General features: G+C 32.6%; 1 protein-coding gene across 1 annotated transcript; it reads right to left on the bottom strand.

Annotated features, from left to right (window-relative positions):
- Positions 1–2,464: 2,464 nt before the first annotated feature.
- On the bottom strand, positions 2,465–4,447 carry LOC18095460 (polyphenol oxidase, chloroplastic). Its single transcript, XM_006370058.3, has one exon. It carries the CDS (start codon positions 4,379–4,381, stop codon positions 2,636–2,638), a length of 1,746 nt encoding a protein of 581 aa, XP_006370120.3. The 5' UTR covers positions 4,382–4,447; the 3' UTR covers positions 2,465–2,635.
- Between the last annotated feature and the right edge of the window lie 13,308 nt (positions 4,448–17,755).

Genomic DNA, 17,755 nt, shown 5'->3' with positions numbered 1-17,755 from the left:
TGGTGTTATTATTTTTATTTTATTGGATGTCTTATGAGATAGTGCCTGTATTATTTATATTTTTTTTTTAATTTCCGAGAAGGGACTTTTTCTTATGGTGTATTAGTTTCTATCTTCATTTTGGAGTTTCTTCCATGATAAACTAAGACCTCGTTTGTTTGCAGGAAAGTAGTTTTCTTTTGGAAAGTGAATTCCGGGAAAGTATTTTTCGATGTTTGGTAGTGTAATGAAAAATAAGTTGGAAAACACTTTCCAGTGTTTGGTTATGTCATGGAAAATGAGCTGGAAAATAACTTATTAATGTTTTATTTTTCTCAAGTTTATTAAAATAATGAGGAACAAATCTTACAAATTAAAAAGTTGAATGAGAATGAAATTGAAAAATATATATAATTTCATAAATTATCTCAAATAAAATAAATAATAATCAAAATAATAGAGATCAAATCTAAAAAATTAAAAAAAAAATAAAAGGTGAATAAATTAAAATAATAATAATTAACATTTCATAAATTATTTCAAATAAAATAAGTAACAATAAAAAAAATGAGGACCAAATTTGATAGATAAAAAATTTCAATAAAAAAATGATAAGAAAAAAGCAAATAGCAATTATAAAAATAAGGACCAAAATTAATATAAAAATTAAATTTTAAGAGATGGAATTGAAAAATAAATATTCAAAACAAATTATATATAGCAATCAAAAGTTTGAGGATCAAATTTGATATAATCAGCAAATAATGACATTTCTAAATTTTTCACAACTTCCGCAAAGTGTTTTCCGCCCAAATTTTCTAGGAAAACACTTTCCTGAAAACCAAGCCAAATTTTCCTTTGACTGGAAAGTGTTTTCCGTTGACCAACTTTTCTAATGGCAAACAAACACAGAAAAGTTTGGAAAGTGGTTTCCCGAAAACCACTTTCCGGAAAACAAACACAGCCAAAAAGGAAAACATTTTCCTGGAAACCAAACCAAATTTTTCTTTGACTGGAAAGTGTTTTCCGTTGACCGGAAAGTGTTTTCCGTTGACCAACTTTCCTAATGGCAAACAAACACAGGAAAGTTTGGAAAGTGGTTTCCCGGAAAGTGAATTCCGGGAAACAAACATGGCATAAGAAACTGGAACTTTCTCCTATAGTTCATGTATATATTTGAATCTCCAGCTTTATAAACTAGTATTACATCATATTTAGACTCGTTTCTAGGGCTATCTTCATAATATTTTAGAGAACGATCTCAATCAGTATCCATTTCATAAATTAACTTTAGCTTAAGATCATGATTTAGCCTTACTTGTATTTACTTGTAATTATAATTCTTAACCAGTTTAATATTTAAAAAATAATATTGACAAAGAGAATTTTAGAAAAAAACATAAAAAAAACCATGTGCGAAAAAACATTGTAGCAGTCCACAATAATTTGCGAGGAAAGCTACAGTGCTTTCGTCACATATTGTAACTGTAATCTCCAATGAAATGGATGCGGGTGGACAGTGAATTCCCCACACCCTTTAGCTTATTAAAAAAAAAAGGAAAGTAATACACTGAGTGAAAAAAAAGTGAAAAAGAAAAAGAAAAAGTGAAAACAAAATGAAAAGAATGTATTGTGGATTACTATTGTAATCTCCAATGAAATGGATGCGGGTGAACAGTGAATTCTTCATACCTTTTAGCTTATTTTTTTATGACATAAACCTAAAGGGAGGATACCAATAATTCTTACACCAAAGTTCTACCCTTTTTTTTGTTTATTTTAAATCATTCAAATATATATATATATATATATATATATATATATATATATTAAGAATTTAAATAATAGTCTTTCATATAAATATCTAATTTAATTATAAAATAACTAAATAAAAATAGATCTAAGATAAAACACTAATTTACTCCTAATAATAACGTATCATAGTATATTAGTGTTAAACACATTGAAGCTAAGGATGGTTATAAATTTAATAGAGAAAGATATGCTTTGATATTTTCTCTCTCTCTCTCTTTTACTTTTCCATCGCCCAATTTTTGTTTTGTTTTCTTTTTTTATTACCGAATGAGTCTAGATATTTTTGTCAATCTAGACCTAGTTTTATAAGATTTAGGGTCAACTTGGTAATTCATTTATTTGAGATCTGATATGGTTTAGTTTATGATAAAATTTAGTTTTTTTCTTTCAAAACCATATTGTTTTAGGTTTATGTATCATTAAAAAAAAAGTCTAAAATGACAATGATTTTTTTATTATGTAGAAGTGTAGTTGTATTTGTTTTTCAAAGTATTTTTTACTCAGAAAAGTATACCAATAATATTTTTTTATTTTTTAAAAATTATTTTTAAAATTAGCACATCAAAATGATTTGAAAACATTAAAAATATATTAATTTAAAATAAAAAAATAATTTTTTTAAAAAACATTTTTTAAACACATTGTCAAACACCCCGGAAGGCAACAAATCTAAGAAACCATTGTAGTATCTAAATTGAAATACGGTCCATTAGTTGAGCATCTTGAAAGAAAAAAGAGAACTCACTGAATACTAGCATAGAAAAGAGAGAAAACAAGAAAAGGCGAAAGGAAAAAAAGAAAAGAAAAGAAAATGGTAGCATATGTCCTCTCATCACCATGATCAGTCAGCGACAAACTCAATCTTGACATTAGCAACAGTAACAGAATCACCACCAGTCCGAGGCACTAAAGTCACCACAAGGGTATCATCTCCTTCAGCTTCCAGATCTTCCAACAATCCTGTAATCCCCAATACCATAGTTGTCTTTGATTTTTTTGCATGCTTGTGAGGCACATTGATGAAACTTCCTGCAAACTCGGACTTGTCTGGTCCACCAGGTGAATCAGGTTCATCGTTGACGAGGACATCGAACTTAATTAATTGATTTTCTTCATACTCAATCCCTTCAATAACCAAAACTTCATCTTCATCTTCTTTCTCCGTCGCGCTTCTTGATTTCTTTGGCCTGGAAACCTCCACACTTATGACTTTATCCAAGACAACAGGGAATGCACTAATTGGTGTTAATACAACGCTTTTTTTAGCTGAACGACGTGATTTTTCCTGCCTTGTAAATTTTGGTGTTGCTCTAGCTTTCAGCCAAGGAATAGGAACATCTTGAAAGCCATATCTTAGCTTCTTGGTGTCAAGAGTATCTTTAACCTTTACTCGAACCAGCTCTTTATTCTCATCCCAGAAAAGAAACTCTGAATTAAGCCAATCAGGATCCTCGATATCCTTTCGCTTGCCTCCTGGTATTTTCTTCCACAAGTCCCACATTCGGTCGACGTTCGAGTGATGACAATAAAATATGGGATCTCTCCCTGCTGAGTAGAAATTGCCCATATTTTCCCCGTTAGTTTGATTGGGGTCGCCGGTCCAGTAGTGAATCTGAGTGTGTGGGGTGGTCTCAATTGTTCCCATTCCAGGACTTGGATCATCACCAGCACGATATGGTTTTCCAAAAAAGAGAGTAGGCTTCGTTGCACCGGACACCATTTGCCTGTACATTACGTTAAGATTGCTTGCATACAATTCCCCTGCTTTTGCAGGGTCTGGATTCGCATCTCCTTTCGCGTAATTAAGATCAAGCAGTGTCGGAGGTTGGTGATTCGCGTCGCGAAGGGGGTCATAAAGTGGTGATTTGGGGTCAGTAAAAATGGCTGGCATTTGCATGCCGGCAGGGGCATCCCAATTCCAGAAAGGCAAAGCGAAAGTTGGATCATCAATCAGTTTACCCAAGATTCTTTCGAAGTAGTATAAATAGAGTCTATGCCAGGGAAAGAAGAGCCACGAGAAGTGAATTTGAAGGTCTAAATCAGGAAAGCCTGCTTGGTGATAAGCACCATCACAATAAGCACAATGAACGTCGGCTTGGCTCTTGAAGCTACGTGGATCATCGTCAGGAAGACTTTTCATCAGTGCAATGGCTTTGGCGTATTTAGCTAAGTAGGCTTTATCAACTAAATGAGCAGCAGGCCTAATGCGCATTGGGGAGGACGCAGAAGGGAATTCGAAGTTTTTGATCTTTGTGGATGTTGGAGGGCAACAGTTCGAGGGGTCACTTTCGGTTGGCAGGGTAACTAGCTCACATTGGGTTATGTCTGGGGGTGCAATGGGGTTAGCATAGGCAAATGGATCACTAAGACTAGTTGCTCCATAGAGTCCACCGAGACCAATGAGCACATCTCTTCTGGTGGCAGGGTTTTGTTCATGATCATTCTTGCCTGATTTGCAAGAAACAATCGGGATATCGGGACGGTTTGGCTTTTTAACTCTGGAAACTCGGTGTGTTTTCGGGAAGGAAGGCAAGAAAGAGGAGGCAGCTAAAGGGATGCTACTGGAAAGAGAGATAAAGGAAGCCATAGTTTGGTTTGGTGTGGGGGTGAAGGATTCTTGGATACCTCTTATAAGAAATGTCTATGGTAAAGCGACTACTGTGGCTTCCATTAAAATAGTCTCAATCCGAGTGAAAGTGATCTGTAAATCTTTTTATTAAAAAAATATTCTATTTGAATTGAAAGAAGCTAAAACAGGCAACCAGTTAATACAATTTTGGGAGTACCATAGTTTTCATTTTTAAAAAATATATTTATATAAAAAAAATTAATATTTTTTTTATATATATTTTTTATAATTTTAATGTTTTAATATAAAAAATGTTATGTAATATATTTTCAAATAAAATCACTTTTACAAATACATGACACAACCTCACAGGAACAGACATGAAATTATGAATCCAACTTGTTCTGTTCTCGTTGTCCTTTTGCAGCCAACTTATTGCATTTATGTGGTCAGATTCAAAAATCCATTGAGCCTTCTGAGCATGTGGACAATGTGCATTAATCTTCGATGCCTTTTCCACAGCTATAGCCTTCTGATCATGTGGACACGAGAAAAGGCACTCGAACCTTGTTTATCAAAAGTTGCATCCTCTGTATTTCATGTTTGTTTTTATATTTTAAAACTATTTTTAAAAATAAATTATTATTTTTTATTTTAAATTAATTTTTTAATATTTTTAAATCGTTTTGATATATTGACGTTAAAAAAATATTATTTCATTGTATTTTTGAGTGAAAAACAATTCAAAAAAAATTATTACTACACTCTCAAACACCTCTTAAATTTTTTTGTATGAAAATTTTAAAAACACATCCTTTAAGTTAGACTACTACATAATTTTTTTTTTAATATTGATTAAGATTTAAATCCATAAAATCAAATAATGGAGCTGACCTCTATAATCATTAAACCAATGTCTTAACCTTAATAATTATAAAACATGATTAGAAAGAGGTCGACACTAAGATAAAGGCCATAAGAGTAAAAAATGAAAAGAAAAACAAATAGATAAAAATGTTAAATCACGAAAGTACACATTTTGTTATATAATGGATGAAGCAATTTTTATATTTTTTTTTTGACCAAGTTGGTATACATTTTGTCGGCACTAAGCATGTCACGAATCGAATCTTCTCCAAGGGTCAAAAAAGATGTTGTAATTTGACCACCGTGCACGGGTGTAATAGGGTTGAATAGTTGGAACTATAATACCTCAAAGTCTCAAACTTAAAAAAAAAAAAGTTACATTTTAGCTCTAAGATTTTAAAATTTTGTAATTGAACCCTCGAACTCATAGTTTATTTTATAAAAAATACATGTTTTCACCTAAAATTTTGTAATATTATAAGATTTGGTTTGGAGTCTTCAAGAAATGGTTATTTTGATTGCCTTTTTTAAGATGGTAAAATAAGGGAATGAATTTTTCCCTTTTATTATTTTTATTAGAATTGTAAATTTGTAGTGGTTTGATGTGAATTGGTGGTCAGGATGTGCTTTTTTGATATATCGATCGATGGATGTCTGAAGGGAATACTTTTTTATTCTTAATAAGAAGAGCTAAATTCTCCATTATCTCTTACAATAGAGGTTGCACTAAGAGCGCTCAAGTTTTGCATAATAGAAGGATATGAAATACTTTATAATTTTTATTGACTGTTTTTTTAACGTGTTATAAAGTGTTATGAGCGCATAAATTTTAAAAATATAAATTTAATTTTCAAAATAATAAAAGCAAAGAAAAAAATAGCTTAAGGATTGTCAATTGAACACATAAAAACCAAGTTTAACAAACAAAAAAAACTCTAACAAAAAATAACCTATTAAAAAACAAAAAAAAATCAATTCTGGTTAGTTTTGGTTTTAAAAATCTGAATCCAATTGAATCAGAATCAGACTAGATCAGAATTGTTGAACCAAAAAATTAAAAATATTATTAACTTAACAGAAATATAAATACAAAAGTGTCTTAAAAAACTCAAATCCAAAAATTCACTCTCACAACTCTACACCCCCTTCCTCCTCTCAACCCTTTCTCTCTCGATGTCCACCAAAGCCCTTTTCATAGCCAACCCCGCTTCTGCCTCTCTGGTTGTCTCGCATTTTTCTTCTCTCGCACGTCTCTATTTTGAAAGCACGATTCTTCAAGTTATTGTCGACTTTGGCTGCTGCTTTTGTTGCTTGGTGGGTTTTAAAAAGTGATGGCTACGAATCGAGGAATTGGAAGAGGAGGATGGTAAATTCCACTGGGAACAATGGAGGTGAAGTGTGAAATGACCTTATTTATTTATTTATTTATTTTGTTCGTTTTCTAGGAAAATTGACTTTTTGGTTCTAGCTAGGATAATATAGAGTTATGGAAGGCATGTGTAGTTCCACTTGTGATGTTCCCAAGCACGGAGAAAGAGTGTTTTATTTACCTGAGTGTACTATGTTACCCTTCTCTTTTCTTACTGACCTTGTTTCAAAATCTTTTGCAATTATTATTTCCTACCGAATAATAATAAAATCTTTTCTCGTACTATGTTGCTGGGTTTTTAATTAAAGTAACCGATCAATGAAATGTAATGTATTATCTATGTTCAAAGGCAAAGTATAAATTTAATAACATCATATTGTATATTTGAATCCATTAATTTCTTAAAAACATTTGATGTGCAGCGTTTTATTTTTGTTCTATAACATTTCCTTTTACTATTCTTTTTTAACTCCTATAGATTATTAAAACAAGTTAAAATGGAGAATATATATATAAGATTAAAATGAGAGGTATTTTTAATAGTTATTTTATTGAATAGAGAAAGCATGTGAAAAAAAAAACAAACAAACAAACATTGATGTTATGTGTACTAATGTCTTTAAAGAAAACAGTGGGATACGGCCCATTAATTGAACCTGTGATAGAGGAGAAAATAATGAAGCATGAACCTCTGAAAAGAAAAGAAAAACATCGCCCCCCCCCCCCCCCCCCCGGGGTGCTATGATTAGACAGCAATTATGCCTGCTTTCTTTTTTTACCATCAACGGCAACAAGTTCATCTCTGGATCAATTATGATTTCTACTTTGTTCTTTATTATAAATTAATAAAAAAAAATTAGATTAATCTTTTTGTTAAATTTGTTTAGATATAATTTTCAATTTTTATTTTGTTAAAAATTTCTTTCAAGATTGTGATTAGTTTTGTTTTAATTTAAGAAACAATACTTATAACAAAATAACTTATTTTAATAATAAATAAAATACAATAATAAATAAATATAGTTTAGATTTAATAAATATAGTTTTTCCTGCTTATTTTAAATCATTCAAACTCTTACAGGAACTTATTTTAATTACCTTTATTTTTAATTAAAAAAACATATATATTTTCCTTTTCTTTTTTTTTTCTTCCCACAACTTTTGTGGGAAACAGGTTTACTTAGTCGATCAATTACTTGGATTTTGGATCTAATAGATTTACGTTAATTCGAGTTAACCTACCTATCAATAACCTGAATTTTGGACAAGATGGATCTTCAATTAATGTCTTATTATTAACAGAAATTAAGGTATGTGGGGAAAAACATTATTGCTATGCCTTTCATTACCTTGGATTAGAGAAAAATTACAGAGGAGAGGAAAGGTGTATTAAAAGGTTTCTCTGTTTCTTAAGAAAACAACGTGAATCTACAGCAATGCATTCTGCAAGGGCTGCTGGTTATTATATAGCAATACAAGTTGCTTAAATTGTATACATTAAATAGCCTAATTCTCAGCTGATTTACTTCCATAATCAGCCAACGTCTCTTTCTGTTTCTGTCTTGTTCTCCAACGTAACCTTCCTTGTTGCTGCAGTTGATTTGTTTCTATAATCAACCAATGTCTCAACGTCTCTTTCTGTTTCTGTTTTGTTACCATTAATATCCTCCCTCAAACTAGGCCGGGGTCGGAGGCATAGTTTGTTCTTGAAGTAAGCCGATGCAGTTTTTGACATAGGTTTTATGAAGATGTCAGTTATTTGGTCATGAGTGGAGATGTGTTGAGTAATGAGAAGTCCAAGGGCAACACGTTCACGTACAAAATGGTAATCCAACTCAATGTGTTTGCTACGAGCATGAAACACAGGATTGACAGTCATGTGCAACGCACTGAGATTATCACAGTAGAGGATTGGCGGAGAAGTCTGTGAGATGCGAAGATCTTGTAGGATAAAGGTGAGCCATGTAAGCTCTGTCGTTGTGTGTGCCATAGCTCTATATTCGGCTTCAGTACTGGAACGAGAGACAGTGGGTTGTTTCTTTGCACACCATGAAATGAGATTGCTGCCAAGGAATGTGCAGTATCCGGTTGTGGAGCGTCTTGTTGTAGAGCAACCTGCCTAATCTGCATCGGAGAAGGCACAAAGATCAAGTGTAGAGTTGGAAGTAAAATTTAAACCAGTATCAATTGTGCCTTTTATATATCTTAAGATGCGATGAACCATTTTGAAGTGTATGACAGTTGGTGCGTGCATGAATTGGGAGACAAAATTAACACTGTATGAAATATCAGGTCTGGTGAGTGTTAGATATTGTAAGGCTCCAACAAGCCCACGAAAAACCTGTGGATCTTGCAGTAATATATCAGTTGCTGCAGTCTTAGTCTTGGCTTCCAGTGGTGTGCTCATTGGTTTACAATCCACCATATCAGCTCGTTCAAGGATCGTCAATGCATAATGTGATTGAGAGAGGTGAAGTCCTTCAGGTGTTTGAGTGATTTCAATACCTAAAAAATGATGAATGGGGCCTAGATCTTTCATTGCAAATTCAGAACTCAGCAATTGAATAAGGTTTGTAACCAGAGGAGCAGAGGATCCTGTGAGGAGTATATCATCAACATAAAGAAGAAGAATTAATGTATCAGAGTTAGAGTGAAAAATAAAAAGAGATGGATCGGCAAGACTGCAAAAGAAACCATATTGAAGAAGAAATATACTAAACCGATCAAACTAAGCACGAGGTGCTTGTTTGAGACCATAAAGAGCCTTTCTTAGCTTGCACACATGAGATGGGTATTGTGGATCAGCTGTTCCTGGTGGTTGTTCCATGTATATATCTTCTGATACAAAACCATGTAGGAAAGCATTTTTAACATCAAGTTGTCGTATGGACCATTTATGAACTAGTGCTATGGAGATAACCATGCGAATAGTTCCTGGTTTAATAACTGGAGAATAGGTCTCAGTATAGTCCAATCCATCAATTTGTTGGTACCCTTTTGCTACTAACCGAGCTTTTAAGCGATCTAGTGAACCATCGGGTTTGAGTTTTGTTTTGAGTACCCATTTAGAGCCAATAACATGCATGGCTTTTGTGCGGGGAACAAGCTCCCAAGTATGATTTTTATGAAGAGCTTCCAGTTCCTCTTCCATTGCAGCTTTCCAGCCAGGGTGAGCTAAAGCAGACCGAAAGTTAGAAGGCTCACGTGGGATGGTTGTAGAGAACTTCAAGGATGTTAACGCATATTTTGGATTTGGCTTAAGGATCCCTCTTTGTGATCTTATTACCATGGTATGTGAGAGAGGAGGATCACATAGAGACTGCACAAGCTGCGTGTCTGATTCCAATAAAGCAGAATTGGATGGTGAGGGAGATAGTTGTTGCAATTGTGTGTCATCTTCATTATCAGATTCTACTAGTTGTATTTCAATTGTGTTATCATCATTAAGATGTTGCTCTGTAGTTGCAGTAGTAAAAACAGACGGGTTGTTGGAGGTGTTGTCAGTGATATGAGGTAGTGATGTAGACTCTGACTGAGAGGGGGGAAGGTGGAGTTCTACCATTTCATTTTCATTGTTATGTTCAGCCAGTTGTGTTCCAGTCACATTATTAGCACTAACATGTTGTTCTGTAATTGTATTAGTAATAGCATTATCATCATGTAAAGGAAGAGAAGGTGATAGGGTATGTGGTAATGAGCTTAAGCATGGTGGAGTAGACATCACAGGTTGTATGTCTGCGACAGACTTGGAGATAGCAGGTGGTAACCATGAATCAAAAATGCTCATAGCATGTGTTGGGGACGAGGTTATGTAATTCTGAAGTTTTTGCTTATAAGGAAAATATGACTCATCGAAGACTACATGACGGGAAATAAGCATTTTTTTACTAGGAGGATGAAAGCATTTGTATCCTTTATGTTTGTCACTATATCCTACAAAAATGCATAGAACTGTTTTAGGGTCAAATTTGTTCTGTTTTGTATCCCAGGTGTAGGGAAAACATTTGGACCCAAAGACTCTAAGGGATGAGTATGTAGGATGATTACCATGCAACATGAAATATGGTGATTCAAAGTTAAGTGCTGATGAGGGCAATCTATTCATAAGATAAACAGCAGTAGTGAAAGCTTCAACCCATAGAAATAAAGGAGCATTACTATGAAAAAGCATAGTCATACCTAGTTCCCGTATTACTCGATGTCTGCGTTCTACTATACCTGTTTGTTCTGGTGTATAAGGACACGATATCTGATGAATCACTCCTGTTGAGAGAAAGTGTGATGATAGTTTGGAGTTTATAAATTCGCCTCCTCCATCAGAGTGAAAGACCTTGATATGTTTGTTAAATTGCCTAGTAACATAATGTTCAAAAGCAAGATAAGCATCTGCAAAATCAGACTTGTGTAGTAAAGGGATTATCCAAGTATATTTAGAAAAATCATCGACTAAACAAGCATAATATCTGAATTTTCCTATTGATAAAACAGGAGCAGGTCCCCATAAGTCACAATGAATTTTTTCAAAAATACCAGAACTCGAGTGTTCAGAACGAAAAAAAGGTAATCGACTAAGTTTTCCAAATTGACAACTATCACAAACATGTTCATGCTTTATAGTTCCTTTAACATCTATCAAGCTTTTATTGTGTAATAATTGTAAAGCAGAGAGGTGCGGATGTCCTAAACGCTGATGCCAAATATCTGCTGGTCCTGATCTGAATCGATTGGAGAAGTAGAGCTCAGGCATGGTGGAAAGAGTATAGAGATCACCCTTGCGCCATCCTGTGATCACGGGTTGTCCTGTCTGTCGTTTCTTAATACATAAATCAACATTAGAGAATTCACAATTAACAGGAAATTGGGATGTTAATTGACTTATAGAGAGTAAATTCTTTTTTAAGTCTGGGACTAACAATACATCATCAAGTGGCAAGATTTTATTTTTTTGTTTAATGGATGAGTCTCCAATACCATGTATTGGTATGGAGGAACCATCACCAATAAGAACTGAGTCAGAACCATAGTGATTGCGAATATTTTTTAACATACCTGGATTACCTGTCATGTGGTTGGAAGCTCCCGTATCTGAGATCCATTCTGTTTCAGTAACGGTATTGTCCAAGGTGAGAGCTGCAAGAGCTTGTGGTATGTCTTCATGTTGATTTGGTCGCTTTGGAATCCACCAGCATATTTTTGCAATATGACCTGCTACCCCACAATACTGGCAGGTTTCTTCTCGGTACAACTCATGTTCTGCAGGAGTCATGCGTTGTTCTCCAAATGGAGGGGGTCGTTTTTGTTTAGAGTCTGGGGTGGGTCTAGCAGTGTAGGTACGTACCTTATCTTTAGGTTGTTGTGCATAGAAACCTCCCCCAGTAGATATGAAGCTTTGTTTATTGCCATGGTTTCTTGAAGAGTGTTGTTGAGAACGTTGATGTCTTTGCCCATAAAATTCTAGTTGTGGAGTGAATGAATTAGTTGGCTGATTGGAGAACCAATTTCGTCTTTGATCTAGACTCTGTAATTGAGAGACCAACTCAGAGTAAGAAGGTCTTGGTGGTTTCAGCATTGTGGTAGTGAAGGTTTCATATTGAAGGCCAAGGCTTATGAGGAGACAAAAGACTTTTTCTTTGTCTAGAATTGGTTTCCCAATAGCTGCAAGGCTGTCACATAATCCTTTAAAGGTTCGGATATGTTCTCCAATGGTTTTGTCATCTTCTTTGCGAAAATAAGTAACTTGTTGTCTGAGGGAGAATTCTCGTTCTTGGGAGTCTTCTGCATACTCATTTTTTAGAGCATTCCAGACAGCAAAGGCTGTATCTAAGCCTACAGCAAGGCCTAATGTTTCTTCTGAAAGTGTCCCCATCAGCCAGCCACGAAGGAGTCGGTCTGACTTTCTCCAGACAATGTATTCTTCAGATAGTTTTGGTGAAGAGTCTGTGGTGGTGGTAGAATCTGGTACAATATATTTGTCAGGGGCTGTGTTTTCAATGGTGAGATGCTCAACCAAGTCTTGACTCTCTGCAAGAGATAAGGCTTGTTCTCTCCATAATGGATAATTTATAGGAGTGAGTTTGAGGGTAATAAAATTACCAACATTGAGTGACAGAGTTGACATGTTGTGTGGTTCTGCTAGGATTGCTGTATGTTCACAACAAGCTCTGATACCAAGAGAAAAATTACAGAGGAAAGGTGTATTAAAAGGTTTCTTTGTTTCTTAAGAAAACAACGTGAATCTACAGCAATGCATTCTGCAAGGGCTGCTGGTTATTATATAGCAATACAAGTTGCTTAAATTGGATACATTAAATAGCCTAATTCTCAGCTGATTTACTTCCATAATCAGCCAACGTCTCTTTCTGTTTCTGTCTTGTTCTCCAACGTAACCTTCCTTGTTGCTGCAGTTGATTTGTTTCTATAATCAACCAATGTCTCAACGTCTCTTTCTGTTTCTGTTTTGTTACCATTAATAGGATTATAATAATACATTAAAGTCTTTGTCCTTCACAAAAAATACACAAAGTTGTCTTTCAGGGGTAAAATAATATTTTTTATAGGTTCATTTGTCATTTTAGATTTGTTGGGGATATCTCATTCTTTTCACAATTTTTTGCACAGTTAAATTAATTGGTAACCCTTAAAATAAAAAAAAACTTTGGCTCAAAGGCTTTTTTTATATTTCTTTTTTGCATGCACAATGTTACTACTTTATTGCTATTGAAATAAAAATACCATAGGCCTGACTTTAAGGGCATACTAGTCATTTCACTTTGAGTTTTTTTTTTTTTGCAATTATCATATGGTTTTAGGGATGATTTGGTCATTTACTTAATAAATAAATAATAAATAAGAAAAAGAAATAGCCACTAGCGCATTTATTTCATCTCCATTTATTTTATTAAATTAGATTAATTTCTAGATATTTAGTTTTTTTAAAAAAATATATTGCCTAATATATTATCATCTCTATTTATTTTATTATTTTTTAATATTAGAAAAAATATCACCTGTATCATAACGCAAATATAAAAACCATTAATTATAACTCTAATGGATTTAGCTCAACTGATCAGGTACTGGATTTGCTTCCTAGAGGTCATCAGTTCGAGTCCTATAAATTTCAGAGTCATTAGAGGTTTACATGGTCGTTAATTTAAGAATTCATGTGATTAGTTAAAGTGGGTATAAACAGGCTCAAATATTTATATTAATTAAAAAAAACCACTAACTAGTGTACATCTATGGTTGGAAGTTAGGAGGAATATAGTTTATATATATAAAAGAGAAAACATGCGAAAAATTACTTTCACGTGATTTTGGGTGATCAAATCTAAAAAATAATCGGTCCATTAATTGAGCATCTTTAAAGAAGAGAGACAAGACTCACCGAATTCTAACATGGAAACAGAAAAAACAAGAAAAAGCAAAAAGGACAAAAGAAAAGAAATTGGTAGCAGAGCCCAATCCTGACACTATCCTGACGCTATCAATGGTAACAAGATCACCAGCAGACCGAGGCACTAAAGTCACCACAAGGGTATCCGTTGGTTTATTTTGCGGGTGCATGAATGTCAGAAGTAATAAAATAATGAGTATTGTACCACATGGGAAATTTGTAAAAACTTCTACTAACTTTCAAAAAAAATTAAATTATGATGTAGGAATTGAATGAGATAGTTTATAAAATAAAAATTAATGATTAAAAGTAATGTATTATCTAATTAAGTATTATTGAATTCAATTTTAATGGATTCTAGAATTTTTGATTTACCGGAAGTATTTTTATATGAATTTTCTCAATTGAATAAATTATTATTAGTATTGATAATCAGGTTTTTCTAATTTAAATATTAATCCCTCTCGTGCATCAATGAAATATTTCAACAAGCGAACTTTTTATACTCTATGAAATTCTTGAACTTATCAAAATTTATTAAGTACCTTAAAACCTTTAAGAATTACAAAAGTATCAAAGATATCTCTATCCTATAGATTCCTTAAGGTATTTCAAACAATGACAAAAATAATTATTACTTCTTAGTTTCAAATTAAATTCTAAATCATGCAAACGTTGACCAAACATGCACAAGCGTTAAGTATATAATGAAACACTCAACAACTACTGTATTAATTCAATCAAATAAATTGTTCACTTATTCATAGTTAGGTTATATAAAAAAATCCCAGAATAAGAATCTACTCCATGGCCAAATTAAAGAGAAACACACTTGATACGATAAATATCACTCAAGACTAGGGGTTGGTAGTAGAGTTGCTCGATGTCTTCCAATCTATTCTGATTTTTTCACCTCTATTTTGCTCTATTCTTATATATTCTTCATGCCACTCTTCTCTTCTTTTTAGGGTATTTTAAGGTACCACTCTATGGTTGTCGCTGCTCTCAAAAGAACATCCTTATATTCTCGTTTTTTTTTTAATCTTTTTTTAGAATGGAAAAGGTTTCCCACCTTGCCTCATATTCTTTCCTATTTTGATATTGCGGGCCAAATTTGGGGTCGAAAACGTGCAAATTAAAACTCTATTTCTAGAGAAATTGTATAAATTCAAATTTTCTTTCCAACGAAGCTGATGTTGCAATTTTTGGACCTTTGACACTTGAGATATGGGTCAAAACCCGAGACAGTGCCTGGATTGCAGGAAGTTCATGTTTGATTCGAACTTTATTTTTCAACTTGTTTTCGGACTTCAAATCAACAAAACTAAGTTTTATGCTCTTCATATGATTTGTAGATCTATGTCTTAGATTTTCAAAATGGTGATGAACGCTTGAAACATTGTTGTATAACTCCCGTTACAACCCAAAAACCAATCAGTGCTCAGCTTTAATTCCAAATTCTACCTACTCCAGTAATTTAGTATCTGAAAATACATTAATTTCCCACAAGATCAATAGTTCAAAAAGGCATCAAAATCCTAATTAACTTGTGCAACACATAGTAAATATTTCAAAATAAAACAAGAATAATTAAAAATATACATGGAATAAATTCCCTTATCAAATATCCCTAAACTTGAATGTTTGTTTGTCCTCGAGCAAAAAGAAAATCATGAAAACAGAGGGCAAAAGCTTAAGATAAGTTCAACATTCAAGGTTCCCTCATGCAAACATTGACCTCTTGACTTAGTTCATAAACAATATATGAGAAAGGAAAACTAAGCATCCATACTTTCTTAGTTCAAACCTCTTTACAAACTCCCACCTTAATCATGTGTATCATACGACTATCAGAATTGAATCATGCACATTCATCCTGCAATTAGTCTTTCTCGTTATTACAAACAAGGTAACAAACTTAGAGAGATAAATTCACAAGGTAGATGACACAATCAAAATATTGATGTCTTATCCCAAGTGCAGGAGTGTCGAAATAATAAATAACTCAGCAAAATCAGGATCGAATCACAAGGAGATGAACTATATAAAATTATAAACAACAAATGAAAAGGAGTTGAAGAGAACTTTTGAGATGTGATATTGATTGAGTATTAATCAAAGATAAAAGCAATTGTCAATGTTAGATGATCCACTAATAGTATTAGAAATAAGTATAGTATAAACTCTTTTTATTAATTAACTGGAAACCACACACAAAGGAAGTTTCAATCAGATTATTCATCTTTAAAATCAAGTTCTTATATTTTTTTTTAAATGTCTTCTGATGTTATTATTTTTATTTTCTTGGATATCTTATGAGATAGTTCCTGTATTATTTATCTTATTTTATTTTTATTTCTGAGAAGGGACTTTTTCTTATGGTGTATTAGTTTTATCTTCATATTGGAGTTTCTTCCATGTTAAACTAAGAAACTGGAACTTTCTCCTATAGTTCATGTATATATTTGAATCTCCAGCTTTATAAACTAGTATTACATCATATTTAGACTCATTTCTAGGGCTATCTTCATTAATGAGTATCTGGGTAACATTGTTTCCCTTCCCTCTTCATTTTTTATATTATTTCCCAATACTTATCAGAAGCATCGACTTCAAGTTTTAAATTATTAGAACCTAAAGAAAGTTCTAAATTTTGCTGTCTAAGAATTATTATCTTCGGGGGTCCATTATTACTCGTATCTTTTTTCTAGCATTTCCTGCAATGGTTTTACTTTTTAATATATATACATATATCATCATCATAGATTAGGCATCCCATTTTTATTTTTTATTTTTTTCATAAAGCTGACATATATATATTGATGATCACATGAGTTTGAATCTTTATCTTGTCTCATGCGATTATCATCTAGGTATAATAACTAATCTCCAAGTTAATTTATCATACCAAAATTGATTTTGAAAGAACCCTTTTTTTAGGTTAAGATTTCCTCTTCATCTTCTATCCTTAAAATCTCTTTATATATTAACATATATTAAAAGGGTTCGGCTTTTCATTATATCAATAAATAGTGAAAAGCCAAGCTTTTTCTTTTGGTTTTCAAAATCTTTCAGGACTTTTTTTTACTTAAATTTCAAATTTAGTTTTTTTTTAATTTCATCCTCCAATATTTGATTTATTGGATATAGAACTTCATAATTTATTTTGAATTATTTTATATGGAGTTATTTCGGTCTTATAATCCAGGACATAATTTTTTTGCTGTCTAAGAATTATTATCTTCGGGGGTCCATTATTACTTGCATCTTTTTTCTAGCATTTCCTGCAATGGTTTTACTTTTTAATATATATATACATATATCATCATCATAGATTAGGCATCCCATTTTTATTTTTATTTTTTTTCATAAAGCTGACATCTATATATTGATGATCACATGAGTTTGAATCTTTATCTTGTCTCATGCGATTATCATCTAGGTATAATAACTAATCAAATCCAAGTTAATTTATCATACCAAAATTGATTTTGAAAGAACCTTTTTTTTAGGTTAAGATTTCCTCTTCATCTTCTATCCTTAAAATCTCTTTATATATTAACATATATTAAAAGGGTTCGGCTTTTCATTATATCAATAAATAGTGAAAAGCCAAGCTTTTTCTTTTGGTTTTCAAAATCTTTCAGGACTTTTTTTTACTTAAATTTTAAATTTAGTTTTTTTTTTAATTTCATCCTCCAATATTTGATTTATTGGATATAGAACTTCATAATTTATTTTGAATTATTTTATATGGAGT

This window comes from Populus trichocarpa, chromosome 1 (assembly GCF_000002775.5).
Source record: "Populus trichocarpa isolate Nisqually-1 chromosome 1, P.trichocarpa_v4.1, whole genome shotgun sequence".
NCBI lineage: Eukaryota > Viridiplantae > Streptophyta > Magnoliopsida > Malpighiales > Salicaceae > Populus > Populus trichocarpa.
Note: the sequence above shows the minus strand (reverse complement) of the source record. Positions and strands in the feature narration are given on the sequence as shown.